Below are 18,388 nucleotides of genomic sequence, written 5' to 3' on the forward strand. Positions count from 1 at the left end.
GTATTCATGAGAACTGAGCTATTATTGCTATGTTAGTCCTCTGCAGTGATACATTGCCCCTGAGATTCTCTAAAATTGCCTTGCACTCTTGAGGTTAATGAGAAAAATCAGGAACTGCAGGTAGAAGAACAGTAGGATATAGACAGACCTGTAATTAAGATCTAAATTGCTGGCATCATATCATGCTGATTTTATATAATAATGTAATGATTTTATTTGGTAACATAATGTGAGGTTTTGTGTTTCCTTTAGGAATGGTACTGTTTTGTAACCTTCCTGGAAAGCCTGGATTAAAAGATTGATAGCAGTACAGAATAGCAGAAATAATATCTGACTGTTATAGCTATCTTTTTTGTCAGCAGAACTGACAAAATGGATTGCCTTTCTCTTAGCAACATTCCTGAGGATCCACCAAGAAGAACATCTACTAGTGCTCCACCTATTTTAGAGGCTGGTGTGGACAGTCAATCTAGGCATTCCATTCAGAGAGCAGAAGCAAACAAAATAACTTGGAAAAAAATGGCCACATGGCAGTTTCCAGATAGCACCATCCATTCAAAGACAAGATCTGATGAATCACAATTGTTAGAATGTGGAGAAACAAAAGGTGAGAGATATTTGTGTAGGTACATGTAGATTTTTATTTTTTTTTAAAGAAAATACAGCTTTTGATTTAGTTTTGATGCAGTTTCCAGAATTAGAGCCAGTTGGTCTAGTGGTTAAGTAACCAGGCTAGAAACTAGGAGACTGTGAGTTCTAGTTCCCACCTTAGGCAAAAAAACCAGCAAGGTAACTTTGGGCCAGTCACTCTCTCTCAGCCCAACTCATCTCACAGGGTTGTTGTTGTGGGGAAAATAGGAGGAGGAAGAAATATTAGATATGTTGTTGCCTTTATAAAAATAATAAAGGTGGGATAAAAAAAATCTAAAAAAATATCCAGTAAGCCTGAAGTCTGTTCACATATTATTTACAAATAAATGAATATAAACAGTTTAATGCTGTAGACTACCTACCATGTATCAGATTCCAGAGATACTTGATACTGTACTGTATTTTAAGTTCCGGATTAAAACAAGTTCTTCCACCTCAGCCAACCCCTTATTCTATAAGAAATATACATTATTTTCAAACTGATAGCTTTAATTATTTTCAACATTCCATTGTGAACTCTACATACAGTATTTCTCATAAAGGAGGTATCCCAATCTTTGGCTAGATTGAATTTAGGATTGCATGTACATATACATGTTCTTCTATGAGCTCAGAGTAGTTTTCTTACATATTCCTGATATGAGTTATTGTTTGTATATTTATGACTTATAATTGAATCCTAAGTTTTATTCAAAAGTAAACTTATCTTTAATAGCACTTCCCATCCAATTAGTGAACACTTTAGATTGTTGGCTAAAATGAAATTTTAAATGGAACTGAATATTTATTTTCGAATGAATTGAAATAGAGGATACAGTAACTTAGCAGTAAAATATACTGAGAAGGCTGTGATTTATGATTCCTGAAATAAGTGACTTGACTAAGTGATGTTTTCTCTGCTGCCACCCTGCTGCTCTCAACAAAGGATGCAACAGTGTGAACCCTTAACGCAGTTGGGACTCTTACTGGATGCATCTATTTGGGTAAGTCTGGTGCCATGGGCCTTCTATATTTTCAAACAGCCAAAGATAATTTTTTATTTTTGTTTTGGCATTTGAGAAAAAAAAGAACCAAATCGTCTTTTGTGTTCTTTTATCCTGGTATGGATGCTGCATTTTGTGGCTACTCCAAGAATGAAATAAAAAGAGCCATCAAACCAAGAAAACAACATGTGACTGAAGAAGAAAAACAGCCACCCACCAACAAAGTATTTCTGCCCTACATCAAAGGGGTCACGGACCGCATGGGAAAACTGATGGAAAAACACAACTTCCAAACAATCTTCAGACCCACCAGAAAAATACAACAAATGCTAAAATCAGCAAAAGACAAAAGGGATCCCCTCACCGCCGCAGCTGCAGACAAGTATACATCGGGACCACAAAACGCAGCATCCATACCAGGATAAAAGAACACGAAAGACACTGCAGACTACAGCAACCAGAAAAATCTGCAGTAGCTGAACATGCTCTCAAGCACACTGGACACAAAATCCTATTTGAAAACACAGAGATACTGGACAACACCAACAGCCACTATACCAGGCTATACTGGGAAGCCATTGAGATTCACAAACACCACCACAGTTTCAATAAAAAAGAGGAAAGTCTAAAAATCAACAAAACCTGGCTACCAATCCTGAAAAATACAGCCTGCAAAAGGTCAACGAACTCAGCTCAACCACCAGGACGCATGAACAATTCACACAATGCACATGCTAATCACCCTCAGCAGCCACTTGTTAACAACTCAATAGAAAAAACCCTGCCTAACCCCCAAGATACCAGTTATATATTCTTTTCCTTTACTTTTACCACAGTAACTTATCATTTTCTCTAAAAATACAACAAAAAAAGTCTTCTTCCCATATCTTATTTCTTATCTATAAATCAATCAAGTCTCATCATTCAAACCTAGTCAAGAAAAATCTATTCAGAACTACCAGAAACAACTTGTTAAGAATCTTAATCTTTAATCCCTTCAAATAGTGTCCCACAAGTTAATCTCTTATCATTTTCTCTTTGTCTCCTCTCAGAAACTCCTTCACAAGTTTAACACATACCAGAAATAACAACATCTATATTTTAACCTTAATCAAATAAGCCAATTTTATAATTCTTTACTTTTAGCACCATAGCTTATATTTTCATCTTATCTCTGAAAATACAACAAAAAATTTCTTCTTCCCATATCTTATCTATAAATAAATCTTTCAAGCCTCATTCAGTCCTGGATAAAAAACAAATAAACATCAAGAGCTACTAGAAACAACATCACATACATTTTACCCTTGATCAGTTAAGCCAACTTTATATTCCTTCTTTTTACTTTAAAAAATCTTGATGTTTATTCCCTTTAAACCAGGGGTTCTCAAAGTATGGCACGTGGGCCGGATACGGCCTGCCAGGGTCATTTATCCAGCCCGCCCGCCTGATTGGCCGCTGCTACTGTCTATCAGAAGCGGAAGTGTCAGGGCTGTGTCGGGAGCTGTAGGTGATGCACGAGGAGGGAAATTGCAGAGCCAGACTATTCTACAGGACAGGTATGCTGGGTCCGGCGGCTCTCCTCCAATCCTCATGTTTTCTTCAAACTATAGTCCGGCCCCCAACATTCTGAGGGACCGTGAACTGGCCCCCCGTTTAAAAGGTTTGAGGACCCCTGCTTTAAAAAGTATCCCAAAAGCTGATTTCTTTTCATTTTCACTTTGTCTTTTCTCAGGAACTCCTTCATGGATACAACACATCTCTTTTCTAAGACAAAGATAAGGGAGTTGTCCAAGTCACTCTTCTGGTTTATTATTTGTGTGTTCCTTTTGGTTATTCAGACACCAGCTGGTTTCATTTGTAAATCCAGTGTAACATCTTTTTCCACATCTTTCTTGTAGCTTGTCATTTTTAAATCCAAATCCAAAACAGCCTGATTCTTAGTTGTATCTTCTTTTGTCTCCTCTTTGAAACCCATTTTTATGGAGCAGACAGTCTTAAAAGAAATTTCTGAGTGCATTGTTCCCAATTCTTTTAAAGTTAAAATACTTTTCTCCATTCTGTATTAGTGGGTCTCTTCTCCTTTTATTATAATCTTTAGTTCTTTCTGGTTGCTTCTAGTGCCCAGTCTTCAAAGTCTCCTCTTATCATGTTTTTTTCTAATCCACAACATTTTTCCATGGGAAGATTTCTTAGTCTTAGGTTCAAAATCTTCATATATTTTTAATAGGGTTTTAAACAACCCATAGCAAGAGTTCTTATAATTAATTTCAAAATCTTATTTCCAATCCATCTGGACCCTTAGTCCATTTGTAATTTTCCAAGCTCTGAGCTATGGCTTGGGCAAAGCTGACTCTCCCTTGGCTCCCAGACCTCTAAAACCCACCAGAGACTGCAAGTTTACGGTCTCCTCTCTAGGAGCCTCTGTACAGAGCACATAAGGGTTATCCCAAGTTCTTCCCTTTATGTGGGGAGGGATTTTGTTTGCCGGCCCTTGTTCTGCCACAGTTGTCGGCTCAGCTGAAAGTGGAGCCATCTTCAGTCCACCATTCCCAGTCCACCAGGACCCAGAAGTCCCTTGCTATATAAAATCCTAACTGCATGTTGGAAAATAACAATACTTTAGAAATAAGCTATAGGAGTAAATTGTTAAATCATTCTTTTTTTTAAAAAAATCCTTTCATTAAAACTTTTATGAGAGACAGTACTTGCTAGGACTGAGTAAAATTTCCTTTTTTGCTTCATGGTCAAAAAAAGATAAGTCAAAGTACAAGTGAGAAATTGTGTTGCTGTCTAGGACAGCTGAATCACAGATGTCGATATAACAAAATGAAAAGTACTGTTTATGGATAGCTGAGAATGGGTATATTTGTCCAGATCTGTGTGTGTGTTTTATATGTGTTATAGCGGACACATAATTTTTGAAACTCAAAGAATGAGGAGAAAGTTGATGTAATACCTTCTTGTTGGAGGCTCAATTCAGGAGTTTGGAAAAGAAACTTATTTAATTGGACTTTTCCCTTAATTGCTGCATATTTATAGGAATTTATAGGAAAATTAATATGACTTTGGATGAATTACTGTTTTTATTTCTCATAGTTTTCACCCCAGTATTTGGTACATATCTCACCTGATTTGTAGTAAGGATTCATTGATACTTGTTGTTTGTCAACATTTAACATAAGGTTTGTTTTTCAATAAAGAGATAAAGGAAAATTGGGGAAATTTTTTAAAGTAGTATACATTTCAAGCCTTTTGTCCCTTTCCCTTTTTAACTGTAATCATGATTAGTAATTGTAAAGTTACTTCATATTGATAATATTCCTAAGTGTCTATACCTTTTTCTTCCATTCATTAGATTAATTCTTTTTTTTTTTCTTCATAGCATTTTCGCGCAGGTGCAGGGTCTGCTTTTTCAGATCAACTGAATGTTGACAGGAATTGACCACTGGCTTGTTGCCCAAGCCTGATGTTGTGAGCTGAGAGAGAGTGACTGGCCCAAAGTCATCCAGCTGACTTTCATGCCTTAAGGCAGGACTAGAACTCATGGTCTCCTGGTTTCTAGCCTGGTGCCTTAACCACTAGACCAAAGTGGCTCTCAGACCAAACTGGCTTTCAATATAAAAAATAAAAGGAAGGAGCACTGGGAATATCATGTTTAGCCCAATTTGTATTTTGGGGTTTTGTGTTTCCCCCTCCACTCTTAAGCAAAGCATATAGAAGGTGCCACAGCTGTCTCCTTCCCCCAAGTGGAATGTATTGTACACAATTACTTGGAAAGTATCCTCTTTGAACTTAGGGGGCTTACCTTAAGTATACAGTACATGGATAGAATCAGGCTGGCTTTCACTAAAAACAGAAGTAGTTTCAGTAGTTTCATTGATATAGGATTTGGAGATATGATAAGATTGATTTGCTACAAATTCCGTAAATACAGTGAAACAGTGTTTACAGCACTACATGGTAGCTTGATGTAATTTTCCATTTGGAATTCTTTCTTTTCTGTGTGGGAAGAAAACAGAAGGAGTTCTTTTCATGTTGTTGAAGTCTCCCCAATTTTTGTCCTGCCTTGCATCTTTTATAAACATGGATTTCAAGCATACATCTTTCCTAAGCCCTGTTTTAAAAGTTTTTTTTCCTCCAGTTAAATGTGGTTCGTTTTATTCTGAAAAAGAGAAAGAGGGAGAGAGAATGAGCGTAAGGCCTTAGTGGCTTGAATCCAGTTAATTATACAGTTGCATATGTGAATTGCCTATGTGAACAATATGTATTTATATGCCAGTAGTTTCTTCCAAAATATCTTACATCCTTTCCAAGAGAAAATGCAATTATGCACTTCATTTGCAGTCCTCCCATTAATTTTAATTATTCCTAACAGGCTTCCTGTTTTCTGATTTTCATAGAGAAAATGTGGCTAAGTGATGTATTTACCGGAGTTGGATCAGTGGGCAGTGCTTTGGCGCCAAAGAGAAATGATCAACTGTCTTCTATTGGGTAAAGTATTTAAATCGCTGAAATAGCAATTAATATGTAATCTTTACTTCAGAATGATCTTATTAGCTCACTGCTTAATGACAGATTATGTTTTTAAAAATTGTATATAATTTTATATAACCAACGCATCTTTTCCTTGTTCCTACAGTTCTACTAATGCACAAAAGGAAAGGTATTTTGCTCTGTATCCCTTATACTGGATGATGGCGTCTTTATTGAACTTACTGATGCTTTTCCACAATGAGGTGGTTTTGCATTTGTCAAGAAATGACAACAGAGGGATCCCTTAGGCAGTTTGAAAAATTGTAATATTTTAAATCATGATACCTGGACAACATTATCCAGTTCTTTATAAGGTTATGCAGTCAACATCTCCAGTGTTACCAGTGACATCACAGATTACTCCATAGTTCCATCCACTAAAGTTGTGTTACTATGGTCAACTCCGGTGTTGTTTTATGGCTGTTATTTTGGAAACTCATACTCAGTATTATCTTTAGATATGTGTTCCTTCATTGAAATATCAGGGAGGCACTGCAAATTATTAGGACTTATACTCAATCTTGAAGGCTATTTGGAGATGGCAGTCTACTGAGGGCTCCTTCTACGATTTCCCAGTGGAACACTCTATTGTTTTGAACACATCTGTGGGTTAACATCTTATGCTGATTTCAATAAAACTTTTTTTGTAAGTTCTAGCAATTTTAAAACCATCTTTTGTTGGTCTTTGAAAATTTGGTGAATACAGAAATCAATCTGGTTCTGGTTTGGAGTTTCTCAAGTTCGGTTCAAAGAAGACAGTTTTGTTCATTTCTGCATCACAGGAATACTGGACATATAACAAGAATCTTTTATAACATACAACAAATGCTTGTGTACTCTTCTGTCACCTATTCTAAAGACAAGTGCACCTGTCATGTATGATGCTGGACATTCAATAGAGGAGTTGCAGCTACCTAAGAACAATAACAATTATATTTTTCAGAAACTTATTTCAACTTTTTTTTTTCACTGCATATATAATTTACCTGTAATTTTTCCCAAATTGCTGATTGAAACTATACCTTATTCATTGATGGGCATAATTTTATATTATGATGGGTAATTTTTATGCCCAGCAGCTTACAGATGTATACCTGTAGCCAAAAGGACACCTAGCCAAAACAAAGATTTGATTTCTGTGGTCATAATCGTGAACTGTGAAAAAAGAGAATCAATTCCAAATTCTCATAATCATAACATTAGCAATTTATTACGTACATCAAGGAACAAGAAAATGTGTTTCTTTTTAAACCCCTCTAAGGAGAATTATTGCAATTCTATTATTTAAGTCTGTTATAAGTTTCACATGCATTCAAATGTATCTACAGCCTAAAGGGACCCACACTCCCAATAAAACACTTTTAACAAAATCATAGGAAAAATTCTATGTTATTTTATAATAGTTCATCTAAGTCTGTAGCTAAATGGTAATTTAAAGAAAATGCTATACATTTGGCATGAACCATAAGGTTAAACACTTTTATATTCTGCTAATTAACTTGTATTTTACAAGTTAAAACACATGCCTAAATATCCTAGAAATATGTAAGATTTGAGTTTGGTTGAACTCTGTCCAGTTTGTGTAAGTTTACCTCTGTAAAATAAATGTGCACATTATAATCGATTCTATAGCAATGTGATTCTCTTAAAACTGTTTTACATCACAATTTACCCTGCGTGTCCTATCCCAAACTTCACTCAGAAGAATCTGAATGAAAAATGAATCTTTTACAAAAATGTACGTGGTTTACTTTAATATTTAGCTTTGTTCTCCCTATCTATGCAGCATTTTCATGTGAACCTGCTGCCATGTTTCAACTCTGAATCCTAAACGAATGAGAAGGTATTGATGTGCTGTTTCTGGAACATAGCACAATGCAGTTTGGCTCAGCCCAACTCCACCCGCTTGTACAGAAGGGATGTCAGACGACTCATACGACTTTCCCTTTGCAAAGTTACGGATAATTAATGCAAAGAAGGATGGGCAGATGCTCTTAAGTATTACCTCGTTACATAAGCCACTGTCCAGCCTTATTTACATGGCATGTTTATAAAAAACAGTCTGTAAAGCTTTATCTTTCCCATTAGAGCAGCAAAAATGATTGCAAAGTTCTAGCTTTTTCAAATGATGGCTTTCTCACTGTTTCTGAAACACCCAATTTTAAGATAGATAGATAGATAGGTAGGTAGGTAGGTAGGTAGGTAGGTAGGTAGGTAGAAGACCAATCGATCAATCTCCACTGTTTTCTGAAAACTATATTGTTTTATTTGGTTATTTCTTTGACTGTATGATTAGTTGCTTAATTGGAAAAATAGTTTTTTAAATGAAATGAAACATATTTTGTGTCTGTTTTTTAATGTAGTGGTTACGGCTTAGTTGGATTATCCACAAAGAGAGATCATAGAAAATCATGGCTTCCAAAAAATCAGCAGGGTAAATCTTTATTATTTTTAATGGTTGCATTCAATTTTAAATAACTACAATTTACTGTAACATCATTGTACTGTGTTAATCCATTTTAGAATATTTGTCCTGCAGGAAGAAAAGGTATTTATGGCAAAATAAGCCTTATTATATCTTATTATTATATCATTACGGGTTTTAATATTTATGGAAAGGTGTTTTTTCCCCAATTTTAATAATTTTATTGCAATAAATAAATAATTCTGCATCCTACAATAACATAGCATATGTATTTGCAGGCTATTCATAAATTTACAATTTTATACTTCTAGCAGTACTTGTGAACATATATTTACTTGAGAACTGTCATATAAGAAAAGAAATATAGTTCTATTTTCTGACCTATAATAACCAAGTTGTTATCTTGTAGATTATACTCACGTGCCAAACCTTATCCAATGCTTTTCCCCCCACATGTACTTATTGTGTATTTCCAGTGAATAGAACATATGTTTCCCAAACAGAAGTTTTCAGGCTTAATCCAGGACATCTCCAGATAGAGCTAGAAATATTCTGAAACCTTCAAGTCCTACTGCCAGGCATAATATTTGGCTAAATGAATAACGCCAGACAGAGAATTAGGCAGCTTCTTGGCTCACAAATAATCATGTGGTAGAATCTTACAGATTATAATTTATAGTTTACAGAAAAGTTAGTACGATGTTGAATGATAATAATTCTTTACCTGAGCATGATTGCCCTAGTTCTTATAGTCAAAGGTGAGGTGATGCAAGATAGAGGAGGTGTAAATTGAATTCTTCTGCCACCGTAAATCTTTCAGCTTTGTCCCTTCCCTCCTTTTTTTTTTTTTTTTTGAAAGGAAGGAGTCAAATGGAAATGAAACCCTTATGGAGTGCTTGATTCACAGTGGAAATTATTTACTCTTGCTACTTCTTCTCAATGTTATTTCAGCATCAACTAAATGCATTGTGCTATGCAATATGTAGGTAATGGCTTCATGCCGTCTGTGTAACTGAAAGTTGAGTTTCTCTTTTTAGCATATATATGTAAAATATATTAAAGTATGTGTATGTGTATGTGCATGGATTAGTAGTGTTTAGTACATAGCATGTACCACACAGTTGGTGGAATACAGAAAAAAGATAGTTGGCTGGCAAGCAGTTTTTAGGTTCGAGTTCCTAGCCTGTATTAGCATCTAGAGGTAATACTGGGCTTTGGTTGCACTTGTGATATAGTGGGTAAAATGTGTGAAAACTGTCTAGTACTTCTATTACTGATAACAGTAAGTCAACAGGAAATGCTGGATTTATTGTAGTTACAACTAAAGCTAGTAACATACACTCTCTCTGTATTACTAAAAAGCATTACAGTAAAATCTTGATTGATCAAAGACATGTTTGAAGTGGAGATTAATACTGTATATACAGTATGGCCCATTTGATGCAACCATGGCATAGGAAAGATTGTGACTTGGATGATAAAGACCATGAATTAATGATGAAATTAAACTGTATATATGTGTGTATTCGTGTGTGTGTGTGTGTGTTGTGCATCTGTAAAATGAAGAGAAAGGGGAAGGATGTAATAGAACTGAATGAAGATACTTATGAAGATTTTGTGGTTTGCAGCTAGTGAACAAATGCAAGGAAGTAAAGATGTTGGTATAAATTAAGAAGGTCTGAATTAGTGACGTTTATAATGTTATAGGTGCACGCAAAAGTAGAGATACATATCTTGGTGACAGTTGTATGTTTTGTTCCAGTGAGTGGAAGAAGCAGAACTAAGTTTTGGAAAAATCATGTCCTGTCATTCTGAATGAATGCAACCTGGGGTAACATTTTTTTATTAGCTGTCATGTAGTAGTAGGTGGGAATAAAATGAGAGAGCACAGAAAAAGTGATTGGGTCACCGGGAGCTGGAGAATGGTGAATGGTGAGTATTTGCTAGAAAATGCCCATTTGTTCTGAAGACTTGGTGTGTTTTGGTTTACACACACACAAACACACACACACACACACACACACACTAACTGGAGTAGGGATTATGTTAGCAGCACCTACAAAATGTTAGGCTTGGGTGTTAGTACAGAATTAAAAGGAACGACAACAGGGAAAAGTGTTTGGATGAAATGGGTTCTGGGCTAGAGGACAATTAATAGAATGTTTGCATGACTGTAAGTGTAATTCAGAGACTGGAGTTATTGCTATTACTACATATCTCCACCAAGATTGGCAATTGGTATGATAGATAACTTGTCACTGTGTACAAATGACATAAGGATGATGATAATATGGATGCTTCAACTTCATATTAAAAATAGACTAAAAAGAGTTTTTCTTTGAAAAACATCTTCCCAATTAGCCCAGGCCTGCTACAAAAGGGATTTGTCTGTACTATATTCACTGGCCACTGAAGACTGCAAAAAGGGGATAGAGATCAAACATGAAGTTAACAAATGTTTATTTGACCTGGTGGGTGAGGAAGAAAAAAATATTGTAGGTAGGGAAGTGCATTGTTTTAACCCCACTGGGCTCATTATAGAAAAAGGGAGAGTGGAGTTAGTCTTCTGCTCAATAGACATGCGTATCATTTCATGTCAGTCTGCACAAATTTGCCTACAAAGACATCACATTTAAATGGAGCAAGATCATAAGGAATAAATTTAGTAAGTCTAATCTAGGCAATGCAAGGTTAATTGCCTCAAAGATTTCCAACTAAGGTCTGAGGTAAGGTAGCTATAATAGGAATATAAACTATAGAACTAGACCTTTTTCCCCTATCTTTTAGAGATACCTCAGATTCATTAGATTAGTTTTATCACAGTATAGGTTGTCCAGAGCCTTCCAACATAACAGACTGCAACAGTATTGACTAGACAATGTGTAAATATAGATTCCAACAAATGCATTTCCTGGAACAGGGAATGCGTGGGATAATAAACTTTCTTGGTTTTCTCCAAATATATAATAGGTTTGAACTTGTTGGACCTGAGGAAGTGTATGGGGTCATTAGGGCTGTTTGCTCAGCCACCTGCTTCTTAGATCCATGCCCCTCCTGGCCGGTTAAAGTGGCCTGGGTGTATGTGTTGTGTGAGTGGGTTCTGGCAATGGTTAATTCTTCCTTGAGTGAGAGGTTTGTTCCTTTGCATCTTAAGGAGGCTTTGGTTCACTCCCGCCTCAAGAAGCCATCACTGGACCCCACTATACTGGACAATTTTCATCCAGTATCTAACCTCCCCTTTTGGGGGAAGGTGATTGAGAAGGTGGTTGCACAGCAGCTTCAGAGGACCTTGGAAGAAGTGAATTATCTGGATCCCTTTCAGTCAGGATTCAGACCTGGGTATGGACCAAAACAGCATTGGCCATGCTTTTGGATGACCTCTGGTGAGGGCAGGATGGAAGTTGTGCATCCATCCTTGCCCTACTTGACCTGTCTGTGAGTTTCAATACCATCGACCATGGTATCCTTCTGGATCAGCTCAGAGGATTGGTGGTGGGTGGCACAGTGCTGTGCTGGTTTGCTTCCTTTCTTCAGGGCCAATTTCAGTTGGTGGTAGCTGGGGAGGAGGGATGGGGAACAACAGGCTTCAGCTGAACTCTGGCAAGACTAAGTGTTTTTGGGTTTTGGGGCCTTCCAGTTCTATGCCATCTATGCCATCTTTGGTGCTGGATGGGGTGGCACTGTCCCAGACAGACCTGGTGTGCAATTTGGAGGTCCTCCTGGAGTCACAACTCCTGCTCGAAGAGCAGGTGGCAGTTGTGGCTAGGAGGACCTTTGCACAGCTTCATGTTGTGTACAACTTGCTCCTCTTCTTGGATTGGGGACCTCTGCTTCTTGTCACTCATGCCCTAGTCACCTCCCATAATGTGCTCTACATGGGGCTGCCCTTGAAGGGTATCCAGGAGTTTCAGCTGGTGCAAAATATGGCAGTGTGGGCAGTTATGTGTGTTCCTAGAATGGCACATTTTATACCTCTGCTCCGCAAGCTGCATTGGTTGCCAATTTGCTTCTGGGTCCAATTCAAGGTTCTGTTTTTAACCTTTAAAGCCCTTCATGGTATGGGGCTGGGTTATCTGAGGGACCGCCTCTCCCCAATTATATCTGCCCATCCCACCAGATCTTGCAGAGAAGGCATGCTGTGGGTCCTTTCCATCAGGGAATTATACTTTGTGGGTCCCAGTTCTCGGCTGTGGCGCCCATCTTATGGAATCTTCCCCCTTTGGAAATGAGTTTAGCTTCATTTCTCTTAACATTCTGCAGGTCCCTCAAAACCTGACTATGCCTTCAGGCCTGGGGGTCCCAGGGTCCCGGGAGATCTTGTGATGGCTCCCTTACTGTGGCTAACATAATTGTCTCTTGTTGCACTTTTTATGGTTTTTAAAAATGAATGTTTTGATATATTTATTGTTTTTTTAAATTATGTTTTGTACATTGCCCAGTCACTTTTTGTGAGATGGGCGTCCATACAAATTCAATAAATAAATAAATAAATAAATAAATAAATAAATAAATAAATAATCCAATTTTTCTTTAAAAGACCTGGCTAATGAGTTGCCAAGTTTTCTGATGTTTCAGGGGCCAGCTGTTAAAGAACACAAGAGGACATGCATGAAAGTAGGATTGATAGGCCTGGGGACAGTGCGTCTAGGTGCTGTAGTGACTGCATTAGATTTGGCAACTACAAGACCAATCACATTCTGGTCCTAGAACTAAATAATAAAGTACTCATATTGCTTTGTGTGAACTTATATGCCCCCATCCCCATCCCCATCCCTTAAACTGGAGAAAATTGGTACAGACACTAGAAGTGATTAATGCTACAGCATCCTAGTACAGATTTAATTGCATGCAGGGATTAAATGACTAGATTGGAGCCAGCATTGAATTTGCAGCAAGTAGAGGTATTAAGGGTATGAACATGGAGGGTAACGTTCTTTTTGGTCATGACTCACAATACATTATCCAGAAGTCAAGAGGCTTAGAATTATTTGTCCTATTATTTTTATATAGGTGATAGGCCCATAAGGGAATAGTTGAGGAAGATCCAGAAGTTTCTTTAATTCCTTGGGTCATAGAGGAAAGGCAGGGGTAGTTATACTTTCATATTCATACCCCAAGTCTGCTTCTCTCAGTTCAAAGTGTTAATGCTGCAGTTTGAACAGAGAATGACCACAGACCTCTAATTCTAAGGAACAATAATTGGAATTTGTGAGATCATGGGAGTCATAGAATAGAAGAAACAAGAGTGAGCCATAAAAGTTTGTTGATACAGTACACAATGTATTCTATACTACAAGAGTGATATATTGGATTGCTATTGCCGTGTCATCTCTGGATGCCTTTAGGGAGATTTATGGCTGGGTGTTTACCATTTCATAAAGAAAGCAAAGGCACTCAGTAAGGCTGTTGATGTCAGAAATAGTAAATAAATGTCCAGCTTACAAAAAACTAATCAAGGGAAAAAAGATACACCGTTTGTCTCGGGCAGGAATTTGGGATTTAGTTTCTTTTGGAGCTAGGGAATCTAGAATCCCAATTAAAGCACCAATTGCCTGCACTACCTGTTTTTCACATTTCCATCATCTTTTTATAGAGCAGACTGGGAATACTCAAGTATAGTCGAAGATCTTTTTAGAAACACCAGAAAAGTAACCACATTTTAATAGAGGAAGTTAAATGGATTATCCAAGAACAGGAGTTTGATCAGTATCTACTGTAAATTATAGGAAAGATATATTTTACATAGACTCTGTGCCTAAGAAGGATCCTCCATCCAAACCAGGTTGGGTTTAGGAAGGCTCTTAGCACACTAGATCAGTGTTTTATTCTATAATATTTAATATGATAATGGAAAAATGGCTTTTTATGTGGTATTTGTTTACCTCTTGCCTGCCTGTGACCTGGTAAATAAAGTTAGGTTATGGAAAAATGTATTAGGAGACAATATTCATAAAAGGCTTTTGGTTTTTATGTATAAACTGTGCAGAGTTACAAATATTGAAGTGTGCATTAATTTAATGGGAATTCTGATTAAAATTTGGAAACAGGGATGAATCCCTACCCCTTTTCTATTTTGATCTGGTATCAATAATATTGTAGCACAAGTTTCCTTACTTCTTCCCTTGCCAACTACTCCTGCACTATCAGAACAGTCAAGGAGATCCTACTTTTATGTAAATGATTGATTGATATTCCTAACTATTGCCTAACTAGCAATACTCAGAAATGATGGTGGGTTGTGCAATTTTGGAATTCCCTTTCAACTGAATTAGTGTACTGCCTTAGTGTACTGCCTAAGCTTTAAAGTTACAATAGCATAGGATACTGAGAATGATTCTGCACAGTTAAACTGTATCAAGGAATATTAACATATTTACAGGTTCTGGCATACAACCTTGAAACTATCTTTGACTGAGCAACATCTCCAATGAATACCTTCAGCATATTTTGATAGGAGATATAGAGGGGTATCAGTTTTGGAGCATGTTTCTATTTGCGGAGTGTGCAAGACTGTAGAACTAATTCATTATGGGTTGAATTGCAAATCAGGGTGCCAGAAAGAACTAATCTCTGCTTTGCTGTGTTGGTATAATTGGAATTCCAGTATTGAAAGAATCCTTTTGTTGTCAGTTTTGGACCATAGTGTAATCCTGCAAGGGGCAATGGCTTAGGGTTAGGATTAGGGTGCACAAAAGGTTTGAACTAGAGATGTAGCAGTATGATGTTTGACTTTAAAAGGGATACACTGTTTTAAATAATTGCTACTGTTGTAGTATTCAGGTATGAAGGTATTCTGCATTCATTTACTTGAAAATTTTATGAATTTTAAATTCTGAGTTTGAGGAAGAGGAGGAGGTCTACATTTGAGGCATGCTTTCTGCATTTGTTGTTTGCTAAAACCATTCGATTGCAATGAAGTATTTAAAATTAAAGTAAAATAGAATATAGTAAATGTTGTGGGAGTCTTGGAAAATGGTATGCAGCAGGTGCATATGACATAACTGGAGAAAAGTTTAAAATACGATGCGATTTCCTTATGGAGTGGCTAGGCGAGTTCTTGAACATGTTTCCAAATATTGCAGCTAGGCCTGACAATCCTCTGTACAAAGGGAGAGATAGCAACAGTGGGCGCCAAAGCTATAGGAGGAATTACTCTGTTAAATGTGCATGGGAACATGTTTGGTAAGATATCTTATCAAAAGGGTACAAAAGGTGACAATGATGGGAAAAGTGCAGTGTTTTATGACGAGCTAGTAGTATGCAGCCAGATTTTGTTCTTTAGCAGGTCTCTGAGAAATGAATATATGTGACAAAGAATATTTGTGGTACCTTTGTTGATTTAGGGAAAGTATGATAAAGTGAATAGATTTGAAAAGTTTTGAATGTGAGTTTATGAATATCCATTACTATGGAGTTGATGGTTGGGTACTGAATGTATTAAAACTGATACATAATGAAAGTGAAGCATTGTGAATGATTAGCAAATAATTCAACATTGAACAAGGAGTAGGAAAAGTTATTTAGTACATTTATGAATAAATGTATATGGAAGCTTGGAGTAACATTAGAGGTAGCTGCCTGAGGACATGCATATGTGTATTTTTGTATTTAAATGGTACCATGTTGTTGGCTGAGAAAATGAGTGATTTGCAGCAAGTGTTAGAGTTGATGATGTGACAAGATGTATATCTCTTAACATTAATGTTGAGATTCTTTGATCCATAGAAAGAATAAATAAAGGATTGAATTGTGTTTGTATGTTATGCTTTATATTTTATTCTTAGAAAACTAAAACTGTACTGCAGAATAAATGAATTGACAATTCAGAATCTGGCCATCCTTGATAAAAAATATGGATAATGAGAAGGGTAATCATTGGTATGTGTATTGCATGCTAGTTCCATACTAGATCCTCCACAGCTAGTTGGTTCAAGTGACACCGTGATCTTCGTATTTTTGCTAAAATATTATGATCCTACTTGCCATAGTATAATTAAATTCTGTATTCTTTGTGCAAGAAAATTATAATTAATGTTGTATTATCACTCTTTTTATTATTTGAATTATGCTTTAAAATGCATTAATTTGTTATGACTCAGTGAGATCAGCTATTTACAGCATATGCAGACAAATTAATTTGGATATGGAAATATATTTCCTGTTTTATGGCAAGTTGTGTCTCCAAAATGTGCACTAAGTAAAGAGCCCAGCAATTTGAATATATACAAAAGTTGTTTATTTGAAATATTTCATGCACATAAATGATTAAAACATGAGTTGGCAAAGACATTTTGCATAAAATGTGCTACAATGCAACTGCATTTAAGAACAAAACAAGGTTGTTCAGTTTGCCTGTTAAGTCAGTTTTAGCAGTTCTTAGAAATCTCATTTATTAAATGTCACGCTAATTGCTTGTAATATCAACCCTGAAAAGCAAACCTTTGTGAGTGATCTTTTAGAAGCTTTATTCTATGTTCTGTCTGTCTGGTACATTTTGAAGAGAATAAACAAACAAGACTTACGTTTGATACTGCACCACGAGCTAAATATGCTTGGTGGTTTTTTTATTTAAGAATATTTCATCTGTGAGGATTAAAAAAAAGATGAAACCATTATAAATCAGATGTTTTAAAACTAATTTGCTGAGACAGATTCATCATCATATTATAATCTACATCAGATTAATGGAGAGTTTATTTTTCATTTGTATTTGGTTTGTCTGCAGAAATAAGAAAATATTTGGAGGTCCATCTCATTAGTATTATCTTTCATTCAGTGATTAGTCAAACACCCCTGAGACTTCTAGAAGCAGGGCTTGAAGGCATTAGAGATTCCCTGTTATTGCTTCCCTCAAAACTTTTATTCAGCAATACACTGCTTCTCGACACATCGAGGCTTGGGCAAGTAAAATTGCACCTTTATAGGAATAATATCCTAGCAACCAAAAATTGGCCTGAGAAACGAGGATTTTTCTGGGCCTGCTTTACATTGTTCATTGGTGGAGGTGCTGATTACTTCTGGTTCTTTTACTGCAAGCAATCCATATCTCTTTCATTCTTATTGTGTAAGGCGAAATTGCTTTCACGTGCCATAAATCAGCACAAAGTGTTCTCATGTTGGGCTAGTTTTATGAGGTTTTTTTAAAAAAACAATTTATATCAGAAATGCCATATAAAGTTGGTCAGTCACTAAACTCAGAAGTGAGAGCCACACAGCCATAACTGTTTTAGCAAGTGTTTGCCTTTGGAGGAATTGCAGGTTGGCATCTGTTTGTGTTTGGCAAATATCTCAATTGTTATGGTATAAACTTAAATGAAGGAAACAAAATAGAAATTGAGTGACACCTTCAACTGAAATTAAAGGATAGGCCTATTCATTTGCAGTACATTTTCATTCCTTTAATGCAGTTGAATTTCAGCTATTCAAATTTCCTTGGACAGACTTTTGTTTGGTTTCTCTTTTAATAATTAACAGTAATGGAACAATATAGTTAAGTGTAGGAATTTCCTCTGGCAATGCATAGATTGTATTGAACATTGGGGCATTATCCTGTTCATTACAGATTAAGATTTGGCTCATTTGGCCCAATTATTTGAGCATTCATTGGCAAAATGACAATTATATATCATTGGCCCGTCTAGTTGTGCTGTAACTCTAGGCAAGATGTTCTCTGTGGATCTCCACATACTTTGTTTTCTTAGCTCTCACCCCTACCCTTCCCTCTGTTTTCATTTGTTGTTTCTGACAGGTTAGGTATAGCTAGGGCATTTCTTTATTGCATGCAAAGTAAGGA

The 18,388-nt window shown here is 36.5% G+C and overlaps 1 protein-coding gene across 1 annotated transcript in view; it reads left to right on the forward strand.

The window, feature by feature from the left end:
• Window positions 1-372: 372 nt before the first annotated feature.
• Window positions 373-18,388, forward strand: part of IQCM (IQ motif containing M) — a 103,233-nt gene continuing 85,217 nt past the window's right edge. Inside the window, exons 1-3 of the mRNA XM_088133247.1 lie at window positions 373-607; window positions 6,038-6,128; window positions 8,534-8,604. Of these exons, the coding sequence (XP_087989373.1) occupies window positions 373-607; window positions 6,038-6,128; window positions 8,534-8,604 (397 nt within the window). The remainder of the gene's footprint in view (window positions 608-6,037; window positions 6,129-8,533; window positions 8,605-18,388) is intronic.

The sequence above is a fragment of the Python bivittatus genome, unplaced genomic scaffold (assembly GCF_059951505.1).
Source record: "Python bivittatus isolate LINGU-HERP-01145 unplaced genomic scaffold, Pbiv_v1 ctg000070_np1212, whole genome shotgun sequence".
In the NCBI taxonomy this organism is placed as follows: Eukaryota; Metazoa; Chordata; class Lepidosauria; order Squamata; family Pythonidae; genus Python; species Python bivittatus.